We start from the raw sequence: 19,810 nt of genomic DNA, 5'->3' as shown, positions 1-19,810 counted from the left end.
AGAGCGTTAAGATTTCACAATAGTTGCAATAGTGAGCTCCAAACACGTTAAAGAACGTGTCAAATGAGTGACTTAGACTTGTTTCAATCATATGACATCCACAATATCTATTATTGTAACTTCCAGGGTTATTTTTCAAGTCACATGGCTTGTTTTAAAACTACTCGGTGATTCTGTCGGCGTCTAAATTTCGTTCAATATATATAAATATATTGACGCTTCAAACTCAAAATATATAGAATTTATAAAGAAATTCATGCTGGGACTTTAGAAATGGTCATTTAGCTTGATTTGAGTACATTAAATCATTTTAATATTTTTGTTATTTATTTTAAGAATAAATGCCAATCCGAATCTTACATGAAAGAAACAACTAGAAAAGAAGATGAAAGTAAATGATGTTGCTTTATAAATTAACAAAAGAAAAAAACTTAACATTTTTTAAATAAATATTCATAAGTAGATGTATGATATGATATGATATGATATGATATATGATATAATATATGATATGATATATTGATATGTTATGATATGATATGATAAAGGCTTGGAAAAATGTTTAGTTTCATTTTTAAAAACACTTATTCACGTATTGGAAAAAAAACAATATATCGATAAATATCAGAACTACATGAATTCAGAATGATATTTTATAAGCCGTGCATTTAAAATATATCAAATTGTCTCCATTAAAAAGGCTGATTGATTAAAACTTAGATAACATAGACAGTTTCATCATTTATAAAAATAGACTATACATATATTGAAAAAAAATGTAGCGTCCTGTTCTATTTAGAAACTGTCATACATGTTTAATATCCTACAATAATAAACTTTTACAACAGTTATCTTACAACTATATACCATATTTTAAGATAAGGTGTAATGTGATTATTTTCAGTATTCTTTAAAGACTCTGTTTTTCGGCTTCCTGTAAAATTTACAGGGAAGAAATAAATATATGAAAAGTTTTCTCCGGTAATGAAATCTGGGAATCGTATTGGCGATTCTAAAATAAAATGTAAAGGATAGATCTTGACATTATGAAATAGAATGTAAAGGATAGCTCTAAAATTAAATTTACAGGATAGTTCTTTAAGCTTTCTAGTAAAATTGCTCAGATATTTAAGTTCTTCTTGCATTCAGATCCCATTATAGTTTCTAATGAAGAGTTTATTTCACGTGATTACTGAATTTATTTGACACAAGATCTGAGTTTTTAATTTAAAATAAATAGCAAGAATAATATCAGAACTTATCAGGTACACTTAGTTTATAATGGTCAATACGTGTCTTATATTTTGTATGATAATTGATTTGTTCAATTGATATAATGTCTATAATTTGTTTATATTTTTTATCATCTTCATGAACATCTGTTTCATATTTGTAATTTGCCGATAATTTATCAGATGAAATATCAAAAACTATGGGGGGGGTTTTAATATTTTGAATAAACAGCAATAATACATCGATAATTAGCGTGTATATGCTGTTATTTAAAATATTAACATTCAAATATTTTGGGTACTTGAGAATTACTTTAAAAATTCCCCCGTTAAAAAAACAGCAAAATTCCCCCGTTAAAAAAACAGCACGCACACATTCCCTTGAACCTAAAGAAGTAAGAGTTAGATGATTCAAAATCCGTTTTCCTAATATTATTTACAGAGGTCCAACGTTCTTAAATTTTAATTTATGTAAACCAAGCTTCTCATGGATAAGTTTTAATTTCATAATAAGTCTACATTTATATGCCATCGCATTGTGATTAACTTCTCCGACCGAACGTCCTCTAACTTCCAGTTTTTAAACAAAGCATTATTCATTAATAACAATAGCAAACTATAGCATTTAATATACTAGTACCCTCCTTCTGACATTTTAACAAGTTTTTCCACCAACAATTATCCTTTCACTCAAGCGAGGTACATTTATATTTGATTTTCAATTACCTTATTAAAGGTAGGTTTGCTAAATCCACCATAACGTTCACAAATATTGAACTGCTCATAATGCCCATAAAGACCTGGAGAAAGGCAATCCCTCGGAAACTTTAATCACAACAAAATTATATGAAATTGCGAACTATGTTTGATTGGGTGTGTACATGAGGGATAATGAAAATGTGCAACATCCCTCACGCCCTATAATTAGTGTATAATTCCTATACAAAGCTGAAAACTTAATGTGTCCAGTTTGCTTCCACTTGTTAAAACTACTTTTAAATGCTATGGATTGGTTAAATATCAGCATCTACGTACAACATTTTAACTTTAAGAATATATGAGCCGCGTCACGACAAAACCAACATTGTGCGTTTGCGATCCATGCTGATCGCTATCAATGTCTCTACTTGTCATAGGGTTTGTAAGCGAACAGCATGGATCCTGATCAGACTGCGCGGATGTGCAGGCTGGTCTGGATCCATGCTGGCCGCAAACCCATTATGTTGGTTTTGTCGTGACGCGGCTCATATATTGGCCTTGCAAACAGCATTCCTCTGTAGTCATAACGTGATAATCGATTGCAGTTAAATGTTTTATACAATCAAGCTCGTTGCAGTTGTAACAGAATGTACATGTATACCATGCATGTTGTTAATAGTCTGGATGTGTACCTTTTGAACTCAATATCACCTTCGGCTATTATTGTAACATTAATTAATATGTTCTGCTAGCAAAAATTGCCCACTAACTTTCAAAATGATTACAAAAGTCATCATTCATAGTGACGAGGTTCACCCATTTATTTAGATCTTCATTTGGTTTTTAACCATCCGTTATAGCTTTTATTGGGATTTTGGACTATTGAGAATAATTCCGGCCAGATATTTATCAATTTGTTTAAGTCTGCATTATTTGCAAAATCTTTTTATATTCCTTTTTTCAGGCATCAAACACATAAATAAATAAATACTGTTAATATCAGTAAATAATACATTGTATCTATATAAATATCCCTAACTATATTGATTGTTTACAATTAAAAAGCTGGTAAAGATGAAATATATGATATTTTTTTTTCATTTACAAAAGTGACAGATTTTATCGAGATATAAAACGAGCAGTATAAACATTTCAAATGATATTCACATTCACTAATGATTTAGCTATTGATAAGTTAATGAAACTGTGTGACATCTGTCTAGCAATGTGTTAAGACGACTCACGTGGAAATTCATAAAATATGACATTTAATTCGATTCAAGTTTTTTTTAAGTCAGTAAAGTGACACTTATTTTAACCATCTATATTTCAAAATCAACCGTTAAACCTTTTACGAAAATTAAAATACCTACCGTCCAATCACAAACATCGTAACATAAAATGAATTTCCCTTAAAGATCACGGGTTCTGGCAGTGTTTTTTTTCTGTTGATATATTAAGATTAACTAAAGAAATATTTCGTTTCACATCCAACAAAAATGTTTACACTCTTTAGTAAGGTACTTCAAATGCCGATAGAGAAAATAAATATGTGTTTACCGTTCGCTTATTTAGGGTCTATAATGAAATACATGTAGATTTATCAGACAACTTAGTCTGGTCATATAATATTTATTTATGAAGATTTCAGATGGAACTGACTTAATATGTAAAATTTCATCTCGGCCATGTGATAAAGCCATGTCCATATACTTTGATATACACCGCTTCACCGTACAATAAGAACTTTCATATGCTGCAGGAACCGCTATTTACTGATTTGTATCACTAATAAAGAGCCAAGCCAGCCTGCTTTCCGGACAGTTCCAAAGTAGAAGCTGTTGGTCAAATTTTACGAGCAGATATTACTTAATCTATTTTACTGTATTTACTGATTGAGCATATATTATTTTCTTTTAAAACGAACAGCGTTCTTTCCAAATGTATGTTTACGAACAACACTATATTCATTTCTAAGTATTCTTTTACAATATGAGGACCAAGCCCTAACACAAGCAATATAGCAGTGAGATTTTCGAATGACACGGTCTTTTTTTCTACAGCGTTTTTGTTCTTTCTGTATATAAATTGATAGAACTTTCGTATGAAACACCATATCCTCAAGCTAAGAAATTGTTGAAAACTGATAAAATTTATTTTTTCGTTATTGCTTTTTTGACATACGCAGAAGGCACATGCGCGAAATGCTACTTCCGTTTCTATAAAAAGTCGCAGTGTAAAAAGGTCTAACAGTATAAATTCAACTTTTTCCATTTGGAGCAACTTGTACAGTATTGTATTCTTGAAATACTAAAATCAACACGTTTGAGAACTGAAATCAATGTTGCTTAACAATGCATGAAAAGAGTCAAACTAAAAGAATATTATTAAGATAATTTTAAAAAGGTAAACGAAAGACGTAAATTCTCTTGAATAAACGGCCTACATGTTCTTCAGAGTAACCAAAATTTCAGTCTATAGGAAATAAGAAAGGAAAGTAATTTAAAAGATTTAGTGTTTGTTATATGACTTGATTTCTTCAACAACAACAAAACATCTTATATGGGAGGGGAGTAAAGACTTTAAGAAAATACATGTCACAAATCGACGGTGTCCTCTTGATTTTACATGTATCTTCAGTTTGTTCATATTACTGTACACCAACACCTGGTCACATATATTTGAAAAAACTTGTAATGTCTTTGTGTTTCAATAAGCTAATTTTAAATGTCTACTAACGTTAAGCTTCATGAAGTCTTGAATACATTTTTCAACTGTTAAAATGGTGACGGCAAGAATCATGAAGATCTCGTTAAAGCTACTCAAATAAACATGTATATGAAATCGGAATAAGAACAATACATTTCCACAATACTAGTAACTTTGACTTTTAATGAATTGCTAAATGTGTTTTGTGTTTTTCTCAAGTTACAATTGTAACACAGAAACAGTAGTGAAGAACAGTACTATTCTATCCAGTCCTGAGTATTTCTCTTCAATAAACTTTAAAACTATCTATGAATTATTGAATAGATATAGTTCCCAAATTTTACAAAATGTATCTCCCTTGCCATAAGTGGCAGTCATTATGGGGTCAACATTCTATAACTAGAACTATCACTAAATGTGATTAATACCCCCACAAGACTGCTTCGGAAATGAGGATGTTACTAGTAACAAAATACCTTGTAAAAGAATTGAAATATAGAGTTATGGTTGTGGGAAATTAAAGATAGTTGTGGTTCTTGTATGTTGCATTTCCTTTCAATGTGGTTGGCCATTGATGAAGTTTTATTGAATTACTCTGTAATATGTCCAGAAAGACAAAGAAAAGGCACAAAGGGCAATAACTCTATAAATACTGAAGATGGAGTAATTGTTCTTGTACAGTGCACTTCCTCTTATTGTGCTTGACCATTGTATGAAGTTTTTTTGAATTCCAACCAGTACGTTTTAAGTTATGCTCCGAACAAGGAAAAGTATCAAAGGGCAGTTACTCTGTATTTTGTCAAAATGGAGTTATGGCTCTTGTGCACTGAACTTCCTTTTAAAGTCCTTGACAACTGTATGAAGTTGTATTGAATTTCAAACAGTAGTTTTCAAGTTATGCTCTGGACAAGGAAAAGTAACAAAGGGCAATAACTCTGTAATTAGTCAAGATGGAGTTATGGTTCTTGTGCACTGCACTTCCTGTCATTGTGTTTTACCATTGTATGAAGTTATATTGAATTCCAGCCATCAGATTTCAAGTTATGCTCCGAACAAAAAAAGCAATGGAAAAGTAACAAAGGGCAATAACTCTGTAATTAGTCAAGATGGAGTTATGGTTCTTGTGCACTGCATTTCTCCTTATTGTGTTTGACCTTTGTATGAAGTTGTTTTGAATTCCAACCAGTAGTTTTCCATTTATGCTCTGGACAAGGAAAAGTAACAAAGGGCAGTAACTCTGTAATAAGTCAAGATGGAGTTATGGTTCTTGTGCACATCACTTCCTCTCAATGTGCTTGACCATTGTATGAAGTCATAATGAATTCCAACAATTAGTCTTCAAGTTATGGTCCGGACAAAAGAAAGCTATGGAAAAGAAACAAAGAGCAATAACTCTGTAATTACTTTAGCTAGAGTTATGGTTCTTGTGCACTGCACTTCCCCTTATTGTGTTTGACAATTGTATGAAGTTGTTTTAATTCCAACCAGTATTTTCCGGGTTATGCCCCGGACAAGGAAAAGTAACAAAGGGCAATAACTCTGTAATTAGTCAAGATAGAGTTATGGTTCTTGTGCACTGCCCTTCCTCTCAATGTGCTTGACCATTGTATGTAGTTATATTGAATTCCAACCATTAGTCATCAAGTTATGCTCCGGACAAGGAAAATGCAACGGACGTCTGGACCGACCGACCGACCAACCGTCCGACCACCGGGTGACTCCTATATACCCCCCCCCCCCCAACTTCGTTTTTTAGGCGTATAATAATAGATAATATGAATATGAAATCATAGCGTACACAATGAATAATGTAAGTGACGGATTCATCTGCTTGTTTTTATATACAATTTGCTCTGAGAGTTATTAAAGTAAGACATTCTCTTGTTGGACTTTCTTTTAAACGTTGCATACATACAATTAGTACAGTTATTGACTGCATAATTAACTGTTAATGATCAACTTAATATGTCTCTTATCATAATCTCGAGACAATTCGGCATATTTCGTCACTTTTTGCATTATATCTATATCAGTTTAGTGCCCGTTTAACACTAAAAGACAAAACAGATGTCCAGTACAATATTTTTATACGGTAAAATACGAACTTGACGGAATTTAAACACGATTTGATGGATGTAGTAAAATCGTCTGTACTCGTTATCTGACACTGTCTGGCCTTGATATGTAGATAACGTAGTTGTTACAAGGTTGAAATGGAGTACGGTAGGCATTATTTTTATTGATAAAGACTTTTAAATAATCTTTTAAACATAATTTAAATTCATAGTAATGAAGTCAACATGCTTAAAATGTTGTTCAACAATTAAGTGCACTTTTTAAACTATAACAAATTGAATTGATGAATAATATATTTTCCCAACATTATTTTTTCAAATGTTTGTTATCATATTTACATATAACACCGTGCATATCCAATGACGCAGGAATGTGCAATTATCGTAAAAGTAACACCGAATCTGTGCAACGAATCTGTGCATCGCTATTGCCAAAACGAATAACACAATAAGCAAACGAACCAAACGATCTTATTCTAAATCAAATTTAAATAAATGTATAAGCGGATACGGCTGCTACGACATTATACGTTAACCAGCAGTACAATTTTTTTCAGGAATTTGTTTACTCTCTTAGATCATTCGTGAGAAAGACAACCTGATTACCGTTTTGAAGGTGGCTTTTGTGTTTCGTCAAATAAATATGTATATTTTTCACAATTAAAACATATTTTTTCATGTTCTGTATACCTAAGACATATGTCAAACTATAAGTGTCGTATAACAATAGAAGGAAGCTTGTAAAATAGGATTTAGCTACGTAACTTTTAATGAGATAACCGTCGTTGCTTCAGTGCTTCATTCACGAATTTGGCGTGACCTCGTAAAAATGGTCTCAATTACGTTTTATCTGCCAAATAAAGTGTAATATGACACGAGCAGATTGAGAAATGTCTCAGGTACACCAAATATTATAAATCATAAATTAATATGTACGTTATTGTAATTAAAGATATCAACGAAACTAAAAAATCGACAACAATACGCTAGTCAGGTCGTCATTTTCACTAATGATCTTGAAAAATAAATATTTTCATGGAAACATTTTTTATGAGGTGTAAAGTATAATGCCTCAGTTCTTCCAATTTTGTGTACAATAAAAATTATTGGTCCATTTCCTTATTGTTGTGCTCGTTTTAGCCACTAAATTGCAGAATTATGTGTAACTTTTGCACAATTCCTGCGTTATTTGCACATTCCTGCGTTACTGGATATACAAGGTGTATTACGTAGCACTGACTTAAGATTACTACGAAGGTTATAAATCTATGTCAATTTTTCAAAGGCTGACCAATGTTAATAAGACTTAATAAATTATTGCTCAAACTTAAAACTAGAAGAAATGGAAACCCCAAACGGCACACTTGAGGCTGGTGCAAGCTCGCTTTAATTAAGTCTGTTCATGGACAGTTGTGCAAAGTGCAAGCTACCGACCACGACAGCAAGTAACGACTTAAGCAGTATTTAACATTTGAGCTGCGTCACGACAAAACCAATATAATGGGTTTGCGACCAGCATGGATCCAGACCATGCTGTTCGCTTACAAACCCCCTATTACAAGTAGAGAAACTGATAGCGAACAGCATGTATCCTGATCAGACTGCGCGGAGGCGCAGGCTGATCTGGATCCATGCTGGTCGCAAACCCACTATGTTGGTTTTGTCGTGGCGCGGCTCATTTAATCATGTAAAGGGTGCAAATCTACAAAAGTGTTCATTAGGTGTTGATCCTGGAACCTACGGTGTAAGACGCATGTGTCTGCATTAAAATTGGCGCATAGTCCACAAGATAAGAATGCGTGCGCCTTAAACGAGAAAACAATGGGCGAAAACTAACTACATGTAAATAAAACGGAATTCTGAACGTAGATCAGATGTTACGAAGCCTGCATATCATAGACACCAATTCTATTTGAAAAACCCTGGATTAATGTTTAGTATTCAAGTGGAGGTACCGAATCAATCGACAAGAAAAAAAATCGAATTGAAAGAAATGTAGTGTAACAAAAACCAACAAAAACGTTTCGCAATCTGCTTCATAAAAAATAGAACTTCATTCATATGTTATAAATACGGTAAAAATTTCCCATACGCCCTTTTTGACCTATTACTCAGTAAGACTAGCTCTCGTATTTTTAAACACCATTCAAACAATGACTGTTTTTTGATGAAAAATGATAGCTAGCCATAGTGAACTTTTAAAAAGATTGTTTGCCTAATTACTAAACAGGTAGTTTGGTTTTATTTCTAAGTATGAAGAGAGTAAAATTTATTAAAATATGACCTTTAGGAATAAAGGCTTTAAATATTTGCTTACAGAAGTTTCGAAACTAGTACGTTTTTTTAATGATTAACATTTGCTTGAACTTCATTTTATTGTAGTTTATTGTTTGAATACATAAATAATTATTTGAGCCGCGTCATGACAAAAACCCAAAATAAAGGGTTTGCGACCCGCAAAGGATCCAGACCAGCCGCGCATCCGCGCAGGTTTTGGGGCAGGATCCATTTCTTTTCGCTATCAGGTCTCTTTCTTTTTTAAAGGGGTTTTTTAAAGCGAAAAAGCATGGATCCTTTATCAATGCGGGGGAAAGCGCAGGCCCGGGCTGGATCCTGCTTTGGTTTCCCAAAACCCAAAAATGGTTTGGTTTTTTTCATGACGCCGGCTCATTTTTCTTTTTATGATAAAATTTTAGAAAAATTTTAAAGGTAGCCCTTTAACTAGATAAAGGGAAAGATTTTTTGTTGCGCTCAACGAAAATACACGCATATTTTAATATCCCATGGGTTATATTTAAAACCTGTCCTCATATTAATGTTTCAACATGCAAAAAAAAAAAAGGAAAAAAAACTTTAAAAATACCCAAACAAATAAAAATGTGGGCAGGCTAAATTTAGCTGAAAACTGCAACGGAAAGACTGTAAAATATTTTAAAAGGAAAGCTTTTTTGGCACCCCCTTTAACACAATTTTGTAGAATTAAAACATGAATTTGGGATTATTTAGAAAAAAGTTACACCCTCTTATTTTGGTAAAAGATCCTGTATTTTAAATAGTTTTTGGTTTTATTTTCTTTAAATTTATTAATGCTCAAATAAGGGATTTATCAATTTATTTTTTCCAAAAAGGATTTTTGTAAAAAGATATTCCCAAATTTTTACATTTCATGTTTTTAAAGGGGGGGAAATTTAGAAAATTTTTTCTATAAAAAATAAGTAAATTTAAATTTCAGTAAAAAATAAATTTGGCATATATTTTAAAAATTTAAACTATAATGTTGACAAATTTTTTGCAGAAACATTTTTTCTTTATTTTTCCATGTTTAAAAAATTTTTTTTAAAAAGCATAATTATATACATATAAAATTTAAATATCAAGTTATAAAAGTACGCACAAATGAATATATTATTCAAACTATTCTGGCTTTAGATAAAGTAATATACTGTTTTCAGAGTACACATTTACGAAAGATGCGTTCACTGTCACAGATGACATGAAAGCGAAATTCGACAACTACGGATGTATTTTAGTAAGGTAAACCAGTTTTGTCCCATAGACTTTTGAATTTGTCTTTAAAACGGATGCATTCTATCAAATTGGTGTATTGTAACTTACATTTTGCCCAGAATTCAGAATAATAGGTGAATTGTCAAAAGAAGAATTTCCAGTTATTACGATTATAAAGACAAATGAATTATCTTGTATCAGAATAAATAGAGTTATCACATTTATACTTTGGAAACTTGTGATAAGTTAAAATATTTCAAGAAGGTTCTGCTTAAGCCGGTGCTAGGGGGCGTGGACGATAGTTTGCATTTGACAGTACCGTCCATGATCAGGCTCAATCAAACTGAGCCTGCAACATTTTCAATTTTGTCGTTTTGGACTTTCTTTAGGGATTCTTATTTTCTCTATTTTAGTATTAATTCATCGTTTGTAACATATGGTGTCTGTAGTTTTCTTTTCTTTTTACATACATGTATATTTTTGATACAGTGTAGTAGATGACTTAATCCAATCAATACAATGTAGTGACATTTCACAAATGCTTTTTGTTTGATTGGATTGTCTCTCGATATTTAAAATATAAATCACCGGGCTAGCTTACGGAAGATAAGTGGTTCATGCAGGTGCCCGCTTGTGACTGAAATAATGCAAGAAGAATCACCTGATGTCTTTCTCAAACAGAAATGACTTTACAGTGTCGGTGTGTCTTAACACTCTACAAAATAAACATATAATTTACAGGAATTTCCTTTCGAAGGAGGAAGTGACACACATTAAAACCAGTCTTGAGTCAGACGAATTTAAGGCATATATGTACGGGGTATGTTATAGCATTGTATATCAATAGTTTCTTTAGACTTTTAACAATTTCAGCATATTGGTTGCTAGTAATAGAGCGTTTGAAACAAGGGCGAGAAAAAATAAGTAGTAATGCTGATTACACCATAACAAGATCAGAACTAAAATAGTTGTAATTATTTTTTTTTTACTTTTTTACATATCATAATATTGGTAATCTTTCATTGTTAAATATCATTGTGGCAAGTCAGTCTGTTGATATGTACCAAGATTAAATGATTTAATTGATTTTGATTTGAAGTTGTACTTCATTTTTTCTCTATTGACCTCATAAAAGAAATTACAGGGAAAAAAACTGAAAAATAGTAATAACAATACATAGTGGATTGATGAAACATTGAAAGAAAACCCTAAAATATATAATGTTTGTTATCGAAACAGAAAGTCTGGGAAGAGTGATGATAATGTATTGTAATAAGGCAATAGAATAATAAAATACTAGTATGTTACTGTTGTTTTGTTTGCATCTTTGGATATTCAGTTAATGAACTACGTATATAAATAAATTTAAGGTCGACGATGGCGAGGGAAGAAAAGCTCATATGAACATCTGGAATCAGCCTGGGGACGATATCACTGGGATGTTGGGCAGGTGTGACAAAGTTGTCACTACATGTGAAAAGCTCTTGGGAGGAGAAGTTTATCATTATCACTCGAAACTTATGGGAAAACCACCAAAAGAAGGTGGCCGTCATCTGTGGCACCAGGATTATGGGTATAATTCAAAACTTTGTATCCCGTTTGCATCTTATTTCTTGTGAGTCCACTTTGTGCTTAGACGTTCCATACAGACATTGACCATACGATTTATATTATTAAAAAAGAAATATCAATAAATTATTATGTATTGCTTTAAAGTGTGGTTACTGACTGTACATTAGTATAATGTGTTGCACTGTTCATAATTATGTTACATCAGGAAAAAAAACTTTCATTATATCATGCACATAATCAAATGATGAAATATGAACATTTTTACTTTCAACAAGTTTCGCGGAACCTCCTTGTTTCAATATATGTCATATGTGCAGTTTTGGCGTGTATTTTAACATGTGTTTTATTAGGTATTGGTATGAAAACGGATGCTTATATCCAAACATGATAACTGTGTTCATGGCTATGGACAAATGCGAAAAAGCAAACGGATGCTTACAGGTAATTCTCGTTTGTTTTTTTGTTTTGTTTTTTTTGTTGTTTTTTTTTGTTGTTCTTTTTTTTTGTTTGTTTTTTAGCGTACTAGAATGTTTTACTTGTATTAAGAAACAAAGGATAAAATTATTTGAGGTTTTGGCTTATATAATATATACCTTTTTCTTCTTTGCCATTAACTTAATTTCAATGTTTACAGAAAGGTAAATAGATAAAAGATATGTTTGCAAGGAGATGAAACATTTTGCATTTGTTAATGTTGTATTCGCGGTATGACTAAACGGCGGATATAAGATCTAGTAAAATGTATTAGGAAATTACACTCCCACAGTTACCTCTCTTACGACTCTTTGTATGACAAAACTTGATATCGGTACAAAAAGAAGAGAAGGGGAGGTCAGATTGCCATTATGTCCATATAAAGACTCAAATTTTACATATTTAGTCGATGAGCTTGTAAAAATAAAAGTTTAGGCCGAGAAATGCGCAGAAACGCTCACATAAAAACATAATCAATATAAAGACTCAGTAAAACCAAATTATTGACATTCACTTAAGTATTGATATTTGAACCAGCAACATTTTCAATTTTAGTGTTTTTGGCGTTCTTTAGGGATTCTGTCTTTTCTTCTTTTTTTTATTAGTTTGATTTTATTGTTCTATTTTATTTTCTCATATGTTTCTTTTCTATAATCAATGTTCCGTGTCTTGCAACAGATATAAGAATTTTCCACTTTTTTAATTACTTAATACAACTATGTGTGTAGTAGTATGATACTGTACGAAAGTTTTGCAACATCTAACTACTAGGAACAGTTGGAACACCACTATCTACACTATTCATATCTTTCTTATCAGTATTTACCGGGGACACAAAAATGTGGTAGAATTGAGCACCATAGATTGGGCGGTCAGTTCGAAGCTGACGGAGAAAGAATTAAAGAAATTCAGAAACATATTCCTTTACAGTATGCAGAACTTGAAGAAGGTTTGATTTTGATGTATTTTGTGTTGACTATGCCTATATTTGTTAGTCTAATAAAGCGCACTATTCTAATAAAATTATTATTAAACTTGATGCTTGTTCGAGAGGGTAATTTAATTTCGCCACAGTGTAATGCAAAATTCTGATCCCTACAATTGTTTTTTTCAAACGGATTACTGGAGTTTCAGTTAAATATGAGTTGAGACTTTGTAGTATGTCTTCAGTCATGAAATTAATCAGTGTTACATTGTAAAATTTGAATAATGTTTATTTTGTGTGTTTCTTCAAATCATAGGTGATGCTTTGTTTATGCACTGTAATGTCCTGCACTGCAGTAGCGCTAATCTGAGTGACAAAAGGCGTTGGGCTTTACTTTGTTGTTATAACAGAGCAGATAATAATCCGGTTAAAGAACATCACCATCCGCAATATACCCCGCTGAAAAAGGTAAATAAACAAATTTCCTATCTAATGAATCAATATCAACATCTATATAAACAATGCGTATATTTTCTAGACCTTACAAGACAAGCGACAAAGGTTCGGTGAGCATTTCCCTGCGTTAATGTTGAAATGAAGCAGCGTCTCTATTTTTATAGCATTGAAAAAGTTTTTTATAGTCAACAACATATATGATTGATTTACCTTAAGACTAAGCACAAACAGAATAATGGTCTACCTACAACATCAGTATCTGTTCTATTGCTGTGGACTTTCTGCTTCCAATCACGTATCCTCTCTAACATATATGAACTATTGACATATCTGCAGATATTTAATTGCTTAACTAAACATTTCATTTCGAAACGTTGAGTTTAAGGAACTCCACTGAGGTTCAAAAGCCTAAAAGCATAAAATTTAATTTTTGACACAGATCAGCTGGGGCACGTAAAACAGGAAGACATGCAAAAAATAATTAAGAAATATACCAAGAATGAATTGAAAAGCGTATTTTTGTGCTTTTTTCAATACGATTTGAGTAACGCTTTTCAATTTTGGGTCTTTTTTCACAATTTGAATAATTATTCTGGATAAACCGCGAGAGCGAATGATCTAAAATTTTGCAAACAAGTTATTGGTCTAGACCTACATCAAACTGAGCATTAATCTCGAAAACTTATTTCCAGTCCCGTCATGTCAAAAAACCTCAGTGGAGTCTCTTTAAAATTAAGCCGATGCTAAAAGGGCATCAACGGAGGCATAAACTTACCATTGGGACTGAAACTGAGCCTGGATCATTTTTTTTTACTTTCTAGTGTTGTTTAAATTTCCGTATCTTTTATTTGAGTATGTAACTAGACAAATATATATTATCACACACAATTATTTTAAAGCACAATGCTAAAAATATATTATTTTTGTTTATTCTACTAATCTTTAATATAATTTTTGCTGTTGTGACAATAAGTCTCTAATACATAAAAAAAAATTGTAAAAAGTTTAAAAGTTATTTGGATCCTTTTAAGAATTGGTCTTGTATCTGTAAACTTATATTCATCATTACATACGAGAATGTTGTTATTATATGATGCAAAGAAAACGGTTGCTATTTTTCAGGTCAATGACAGCGAAATACTTTCCTGTAAGAAGTTGATCGATGTAGAAGGCAAGTCGTTCATGCCTCTCGGCGTAGACAAAACATCTCTTCTACAGAAAGTTGAAACTTAAACTGTTTAATCATACTTGTGACCTCGTCAATATAACAGGAAACAAAGCATCTTCAATAACATTTAAATGATTGTGCCATATTCATCTAAAATTTCTTCACTGAAAAGTTCTTCATTTGAATCACGAATAAATTTTTAAAAAATGAAGAAAATTATGCTAAATTTAGTATAAACTGAGTCTAAAAGACTATCAATATCATTTCCTATAGCCGAACAATTTACATAAATTTGATTGAGTCTTATAAGTCACTATGCTAATCAGATTGATGCTGCTAGTCGAGTTCTCAATAGAAAAAAAATCAAATAAAATTTTCGTTATTTTTATTCATGTATCACTTTAAACACACTATTTTATTTTACATGAAGAATGTATATTCATGGTGGCATATGTTACTCTTCATTTAATTTGGTCTATCAAACGTGGTCCAGATCTACGTTCACTTTAAGTATCATTTCCGAGATGATTTCTAGTTTTTGGAGGTGTTTCGAATGCCCTACTAGCCTTAAAAAGATTCCTTAAATTGCTCTTTTTTATTAAAAAGTTATAAATGCATATATATAATTTAAAACTTTTTTTCGTATGAATGCATCGTACCTTATGGAATATTCCCTCTAGAATAGTTAGGCTTTTTATCTTTAAGTATACATTTCTGAAATGTTTATTAAAACGTGTAATTTCAGAACGCCTATACCTATTTGAAGTTGTTTTATCATATCACATAATATAATAAATAACCAAACAATACAAGTATGCAAATATTCATGTTACTCATTTTCACAGGCCTTTGATATCTTCATAAAACATTTCGTATTTTATTAAGCTCAATTAAAGGCCCGTTTAACACAAACAAAAAGCATGTATCTATTTTTAAATTATTCTATAAAATGTAAACCAATGACTCACATATGATGTGGGTATTGATAATGAAAAATTTTCGTAACAGTTTTCTCAGCAACTACTTATCACAGCCTCTTGATATTTAGCATACAGCATTGACACATGGTCCCATACTGTGGGATTAGATTTCAGGTCTGTCGCTCATCCACTTCCTATTTACCGACTTAAAATTTAAATTTTCAACATTAATGGTGAATGCGATGGTAGGAAATTTTCGTAAAGTTTTCTCTGCAACTTCTTATCACAGTCTTTTGATATTTGGCAAACATCATTAATACGTGGTCCCATACTGTGGGATTCGATTTCAGATCTGACACTCATCCACTTCCTATTTACCGACAGTTTTCTCAGCAGTTTTCTCAGCTACTACTTATCACAGCCTCGAGATATTTGGCATGCAGCTTAAACAAGTGGTCCCATATAGTGTGATTTGATTTCAGGTCTGTCGCTCATCCATTTCCTGTTTACCGACTTTAAATTTTCGACATGAATTATTATGGTCAATGGTAAACATTTTTGTAACATCACACCCTCATCATATTTGGTAGACAAATGCAACCCGGCCTGTCTTTGACCCATTTTTCATGAAAATTCTAAGATCAAGGGGGTTATTCTGATCATTTTTTTCAGAGTTGTAAACCTTGTCACATTTAAATTTAATTTGATGATCAGAAACATATATTTCAAGTCTGATGTCTCAATACCTTAAGAAATAAAGAACTTATAGGGGAAAAAAGGTAAAAACTTGAATGAGAAATCTTGATGAGGTCGCCCACGCTTGGTGAGACAGCTCTCAATATATTCCTTATAGATGTATATAATCTCCATACTGCCATCTATCCATATTTTAAGTTTCCTAAAAATGTTTTCAGTACTTTTTGAGTACTCACAAATATTGTTACATTTGCCATATGTTAAGCCTATTTGTTGCCATAGCAACCAACGTTTTCAACATAGGAAGAAGAAAAAAGACGTGCATATAATCTCCAGACAGTCATATATAAAGTTTCATAGAAATATTTTCAGTACTTTTTGCATAATCACGAGATTCCAGTTTTGTATACAGACGGACTGACAGATGTGCGACCGAATAGGGATAAAGGACCATTTCTATTGTTATTTTCTTTTGTTTAATAGAGGGCCATGGACAAAGCGACGACCTTATGCTCACCAATAGGGGAGCATAAAAAGGGAACCAATGTCGGGGTTGGGCGGGTATTGTCTATGGAGGAAAATGTCCGTTTTCCCGTGTAGTGCTACATATATTTTATATCAGCATGTAAAAAATGAGAAAGAGATATCATTTTGTTCCTGAATTGTCATACATTATTTCATGCTTTCCAGTGTTTTATTGTAATATATCAGATGATTATATTCTGATAAACCACAAGTGAAATTTATAAAATATAATTTTCACTGTAGCCGGACTATATCTGAATGCGGATGAAAAGAAAATCATAACTAAATGGAATAACAGGTAGAAATAAATGCCGTCATGCGTAAATTTTGCTTCTTTAGGAAAAGAAAGTCGATGCCATCATACATCATGTTAAAAATGTAACAAAATTAGAGAAATTCAACAGACCTATATTTTAAAAAAATTTGATGTGACGTCATGATGTGATGACGTCACAAAGGAGAATGCGTGACGTTACGCGGCAAAATCAGTAAAAAAGTACTTAAAATCACTTAAAAGGCATGAAATAAAAAGAAAATTTATTTGTTTTACATATGAGATTGAAATATATTTCATTCGTGAACACCAGCTATTATATTTTCACTCGTAGCTACGCCACTCGTGAAAATATTGCATCTGGTGTTCACTCAGTGAAATTATATTTCAATCTTACATGCAAAACAAACACATATCCTCTATATAATGCATGGGTTACTGTACAAATGAATTGTAATAAACTCTTTGCAAGCTAACATATTTTAGCCATGTGAACAGTACAGACCATGCCATCTGATCATGGTCTGCACGGTCCACTATTCAGTTAAGATATTTAGCCTTGTAAGGGGGTAATCAATCAGGTTTGTAAGCCTTTCTGATTATATCTTTACTGCACATCTTTACTTAAACTTTGCATATTCTACAAAAATTCACTCGAAATTTGATATCTATCTCCACAATAAAGTATAGCTTTATATATCCCATACAAAGCACTGTTTATATACATACACTAACTGGCATTTATAAATGATGTATACAGTCATTGTAGCATTAAATATTATCTGCCCATAACCCTTCATATAAAGAAATTCTTACATATGTCTTTTAAACAAACAAGGGTAACATTGTCGCATAATACGCCCGTCACAAAAGCTTTTGTCAAGGATATTGGCATTATAGATATACATATAGACGATATGCTCTGGGAAATATCCGGACAATATCTGGATATTTTATCATCTCTAGTGACCTTGACCTTGCAAATATTAACCTTAATTACATGTGTCACACTTGTAGTCATGATAGTTTTCATTTGTGTTACAATCCATCAATAAATGACGACTAAATGGTCCCTGTACAAAAACTTTCCTCTCTATGTGACCTTGACTTTTGTAGAAAGGACCGGGATTATGTTCGCAATATTTAGCTTAACAATGGTAGTCATGATAATGACTATAAATGTGTTTCGGTCCCTTGATAAATGATGACTACATGGTCCGAATACACAATTTCATTAGAACTTTGTGACCTTGACCTTGACCACAGGATCCTACATTTTACACGCGACACTCCGACTCATCATGGTAAACATCTGTGCCTAATTATATTGAAATCCCTTAATGCATGTAAAGTTTTGCTCCGGAAAAGCGTTTTCAAATGACCTCTAACTCTTACTTTGACCTTTGTTCTAAAATCGAGCAATACTTAGAAACATATAAATATTATCTTTTTTAAGATCATGTAAAATTAAATTAAATTCTATAATAGTTTATTTTACTATATGTTTTATATAACCTTAACACAATTCAAAGATACATGGATTTCTGAAACTTAAGGATTGACCACAAATGGTCCCGAGCAACCAATGCTTTCAGTGCTTTGATTTTATTTTCCATTTTACAGCCAGAAGTTTACAAGAGGGCCATGGTGGCCCTGAAATCGCTCACCGCCAATTTAAAACCAGGGACTTTTATTTGAACAAACTTGGTAGACAGCCATTAGAAGATGATAAATATGTAAGCTCTAACTCTTTGGGGTTCTTAAAAGAAGATTTTTTAAAAGTTTTTACTATATACATATAGAAAAAACAATGACCCCCCCCCCCCCGAGGGGCCAATTTTGACCCCAGGGCTTTTATTTTTAAAACATTGGTAGACACTAACTAGAAAATATTTCATGCTTAGTATTTAAACTCTAGCTCTTTTGTTTTTTTTAAAAGAAGTTTGTTTTAAGTTTTAAATCTATACAAAATAATGAAAATCAATGACCCCCTGGGCCCGTATTCAATATACATCTTAAGATTTTTCTTATCCTTACGTGATATTTTCCTTAACTAAAGATAAGATATTTCTTATCCTTAAATAGTACTTAAAAAGCTACTTAAGTAATTTCTTAGCTAAAATTTTTCTTAAGGTTAAGAATTTTCTTATTTCGTTTGAGAAAATTCTTAAGTACGTTGCCAGGCTATTCTGGTTTTTCCATCGCTTAAAATAGTAACGGAAATGAGAATTATGCGCGCGCAGCGTCTCATTCAACATGGCGGAGGCAGCAGACGTAAAGAAACGCCGAAACGCCAATTTTTCGGCGAATGACTGCTTATTGCTGGCAAACATTATGGGGCAGTCATCAAACTTAAATAAAACACTGACGAATTACCAGTACGTTCGCCATAAGTTCACCAGCAGTAAGTATTTTGCCAATATTACCATGAAATGTTACATTTGACAGATGGCGGGAGTTGAAGGGAGATAACCAGCTTGTGTTTTACAATTCATTCTTCGATCTTGGACTAACGATGTATTTTAAACTCACTGTCCCCGATTATTGTTATGTTGAAATAAACTTTAACACTTAATAA

General features: G+C 32.1%; 1 protein-coding gene across 1 annotated transcript; it reads left to right on the top strand.

Moving 5' to 3' along the window:
• Window positions 1–6,788: 6,788 nt before the first annotated feature.
• On the top strand, window positions 6,789–15,190 carry LOC132736017 (L-proline trans-4-hydroxylase-like). The gene is made up of 8 exons (XM_060723062.1): window positions 6,789–6,863; window positions 10,168–10,249; window positions 10,964–11,042; window positions 11,593–11,795; window positions 12,145–12,235; window positions 13,088–13,217; window positions 13,510–13,661; window positions 14,772–15,190. The coding sequence occupies exons 1-8, from the start codon at window positions 6,854–6,856 to the stop codon at window positions 14,880–14,882; spliced, it is 858 nt and encodes a 285-aa protein (XP_060579045.1). The 5' UTR covers window positions 6,789–6,853; the 3' UTR covers window positions 14,883–15,190.
• Window positions 15,191–19,810: the final 4,620 nt, after the last annotated feature.

Source organism: Ruditapes philippinarum, unplaced genomic scaffold (genome assembly GCF_026571515.1).
Source record: "Ruditapes philippinarum isolate M1 unplaced genomic scaffold, ASM2657151v2 ctg5005_1_1_1_1, whole genome shotgun sequence".
Classification (NCBI taxonomy): domain Eukaryota; kingdom Metazoa; phylum Mollusca; class Bivalvia; order Venerida; family Veneridae; genus Ruditapes; species Ruditapes philippinarum.
The sequence above is the reverse complement of the archived record's forward strand: the minus strand, read 5'-3'. Positions and strand labels throughout refer to the sequence as shown.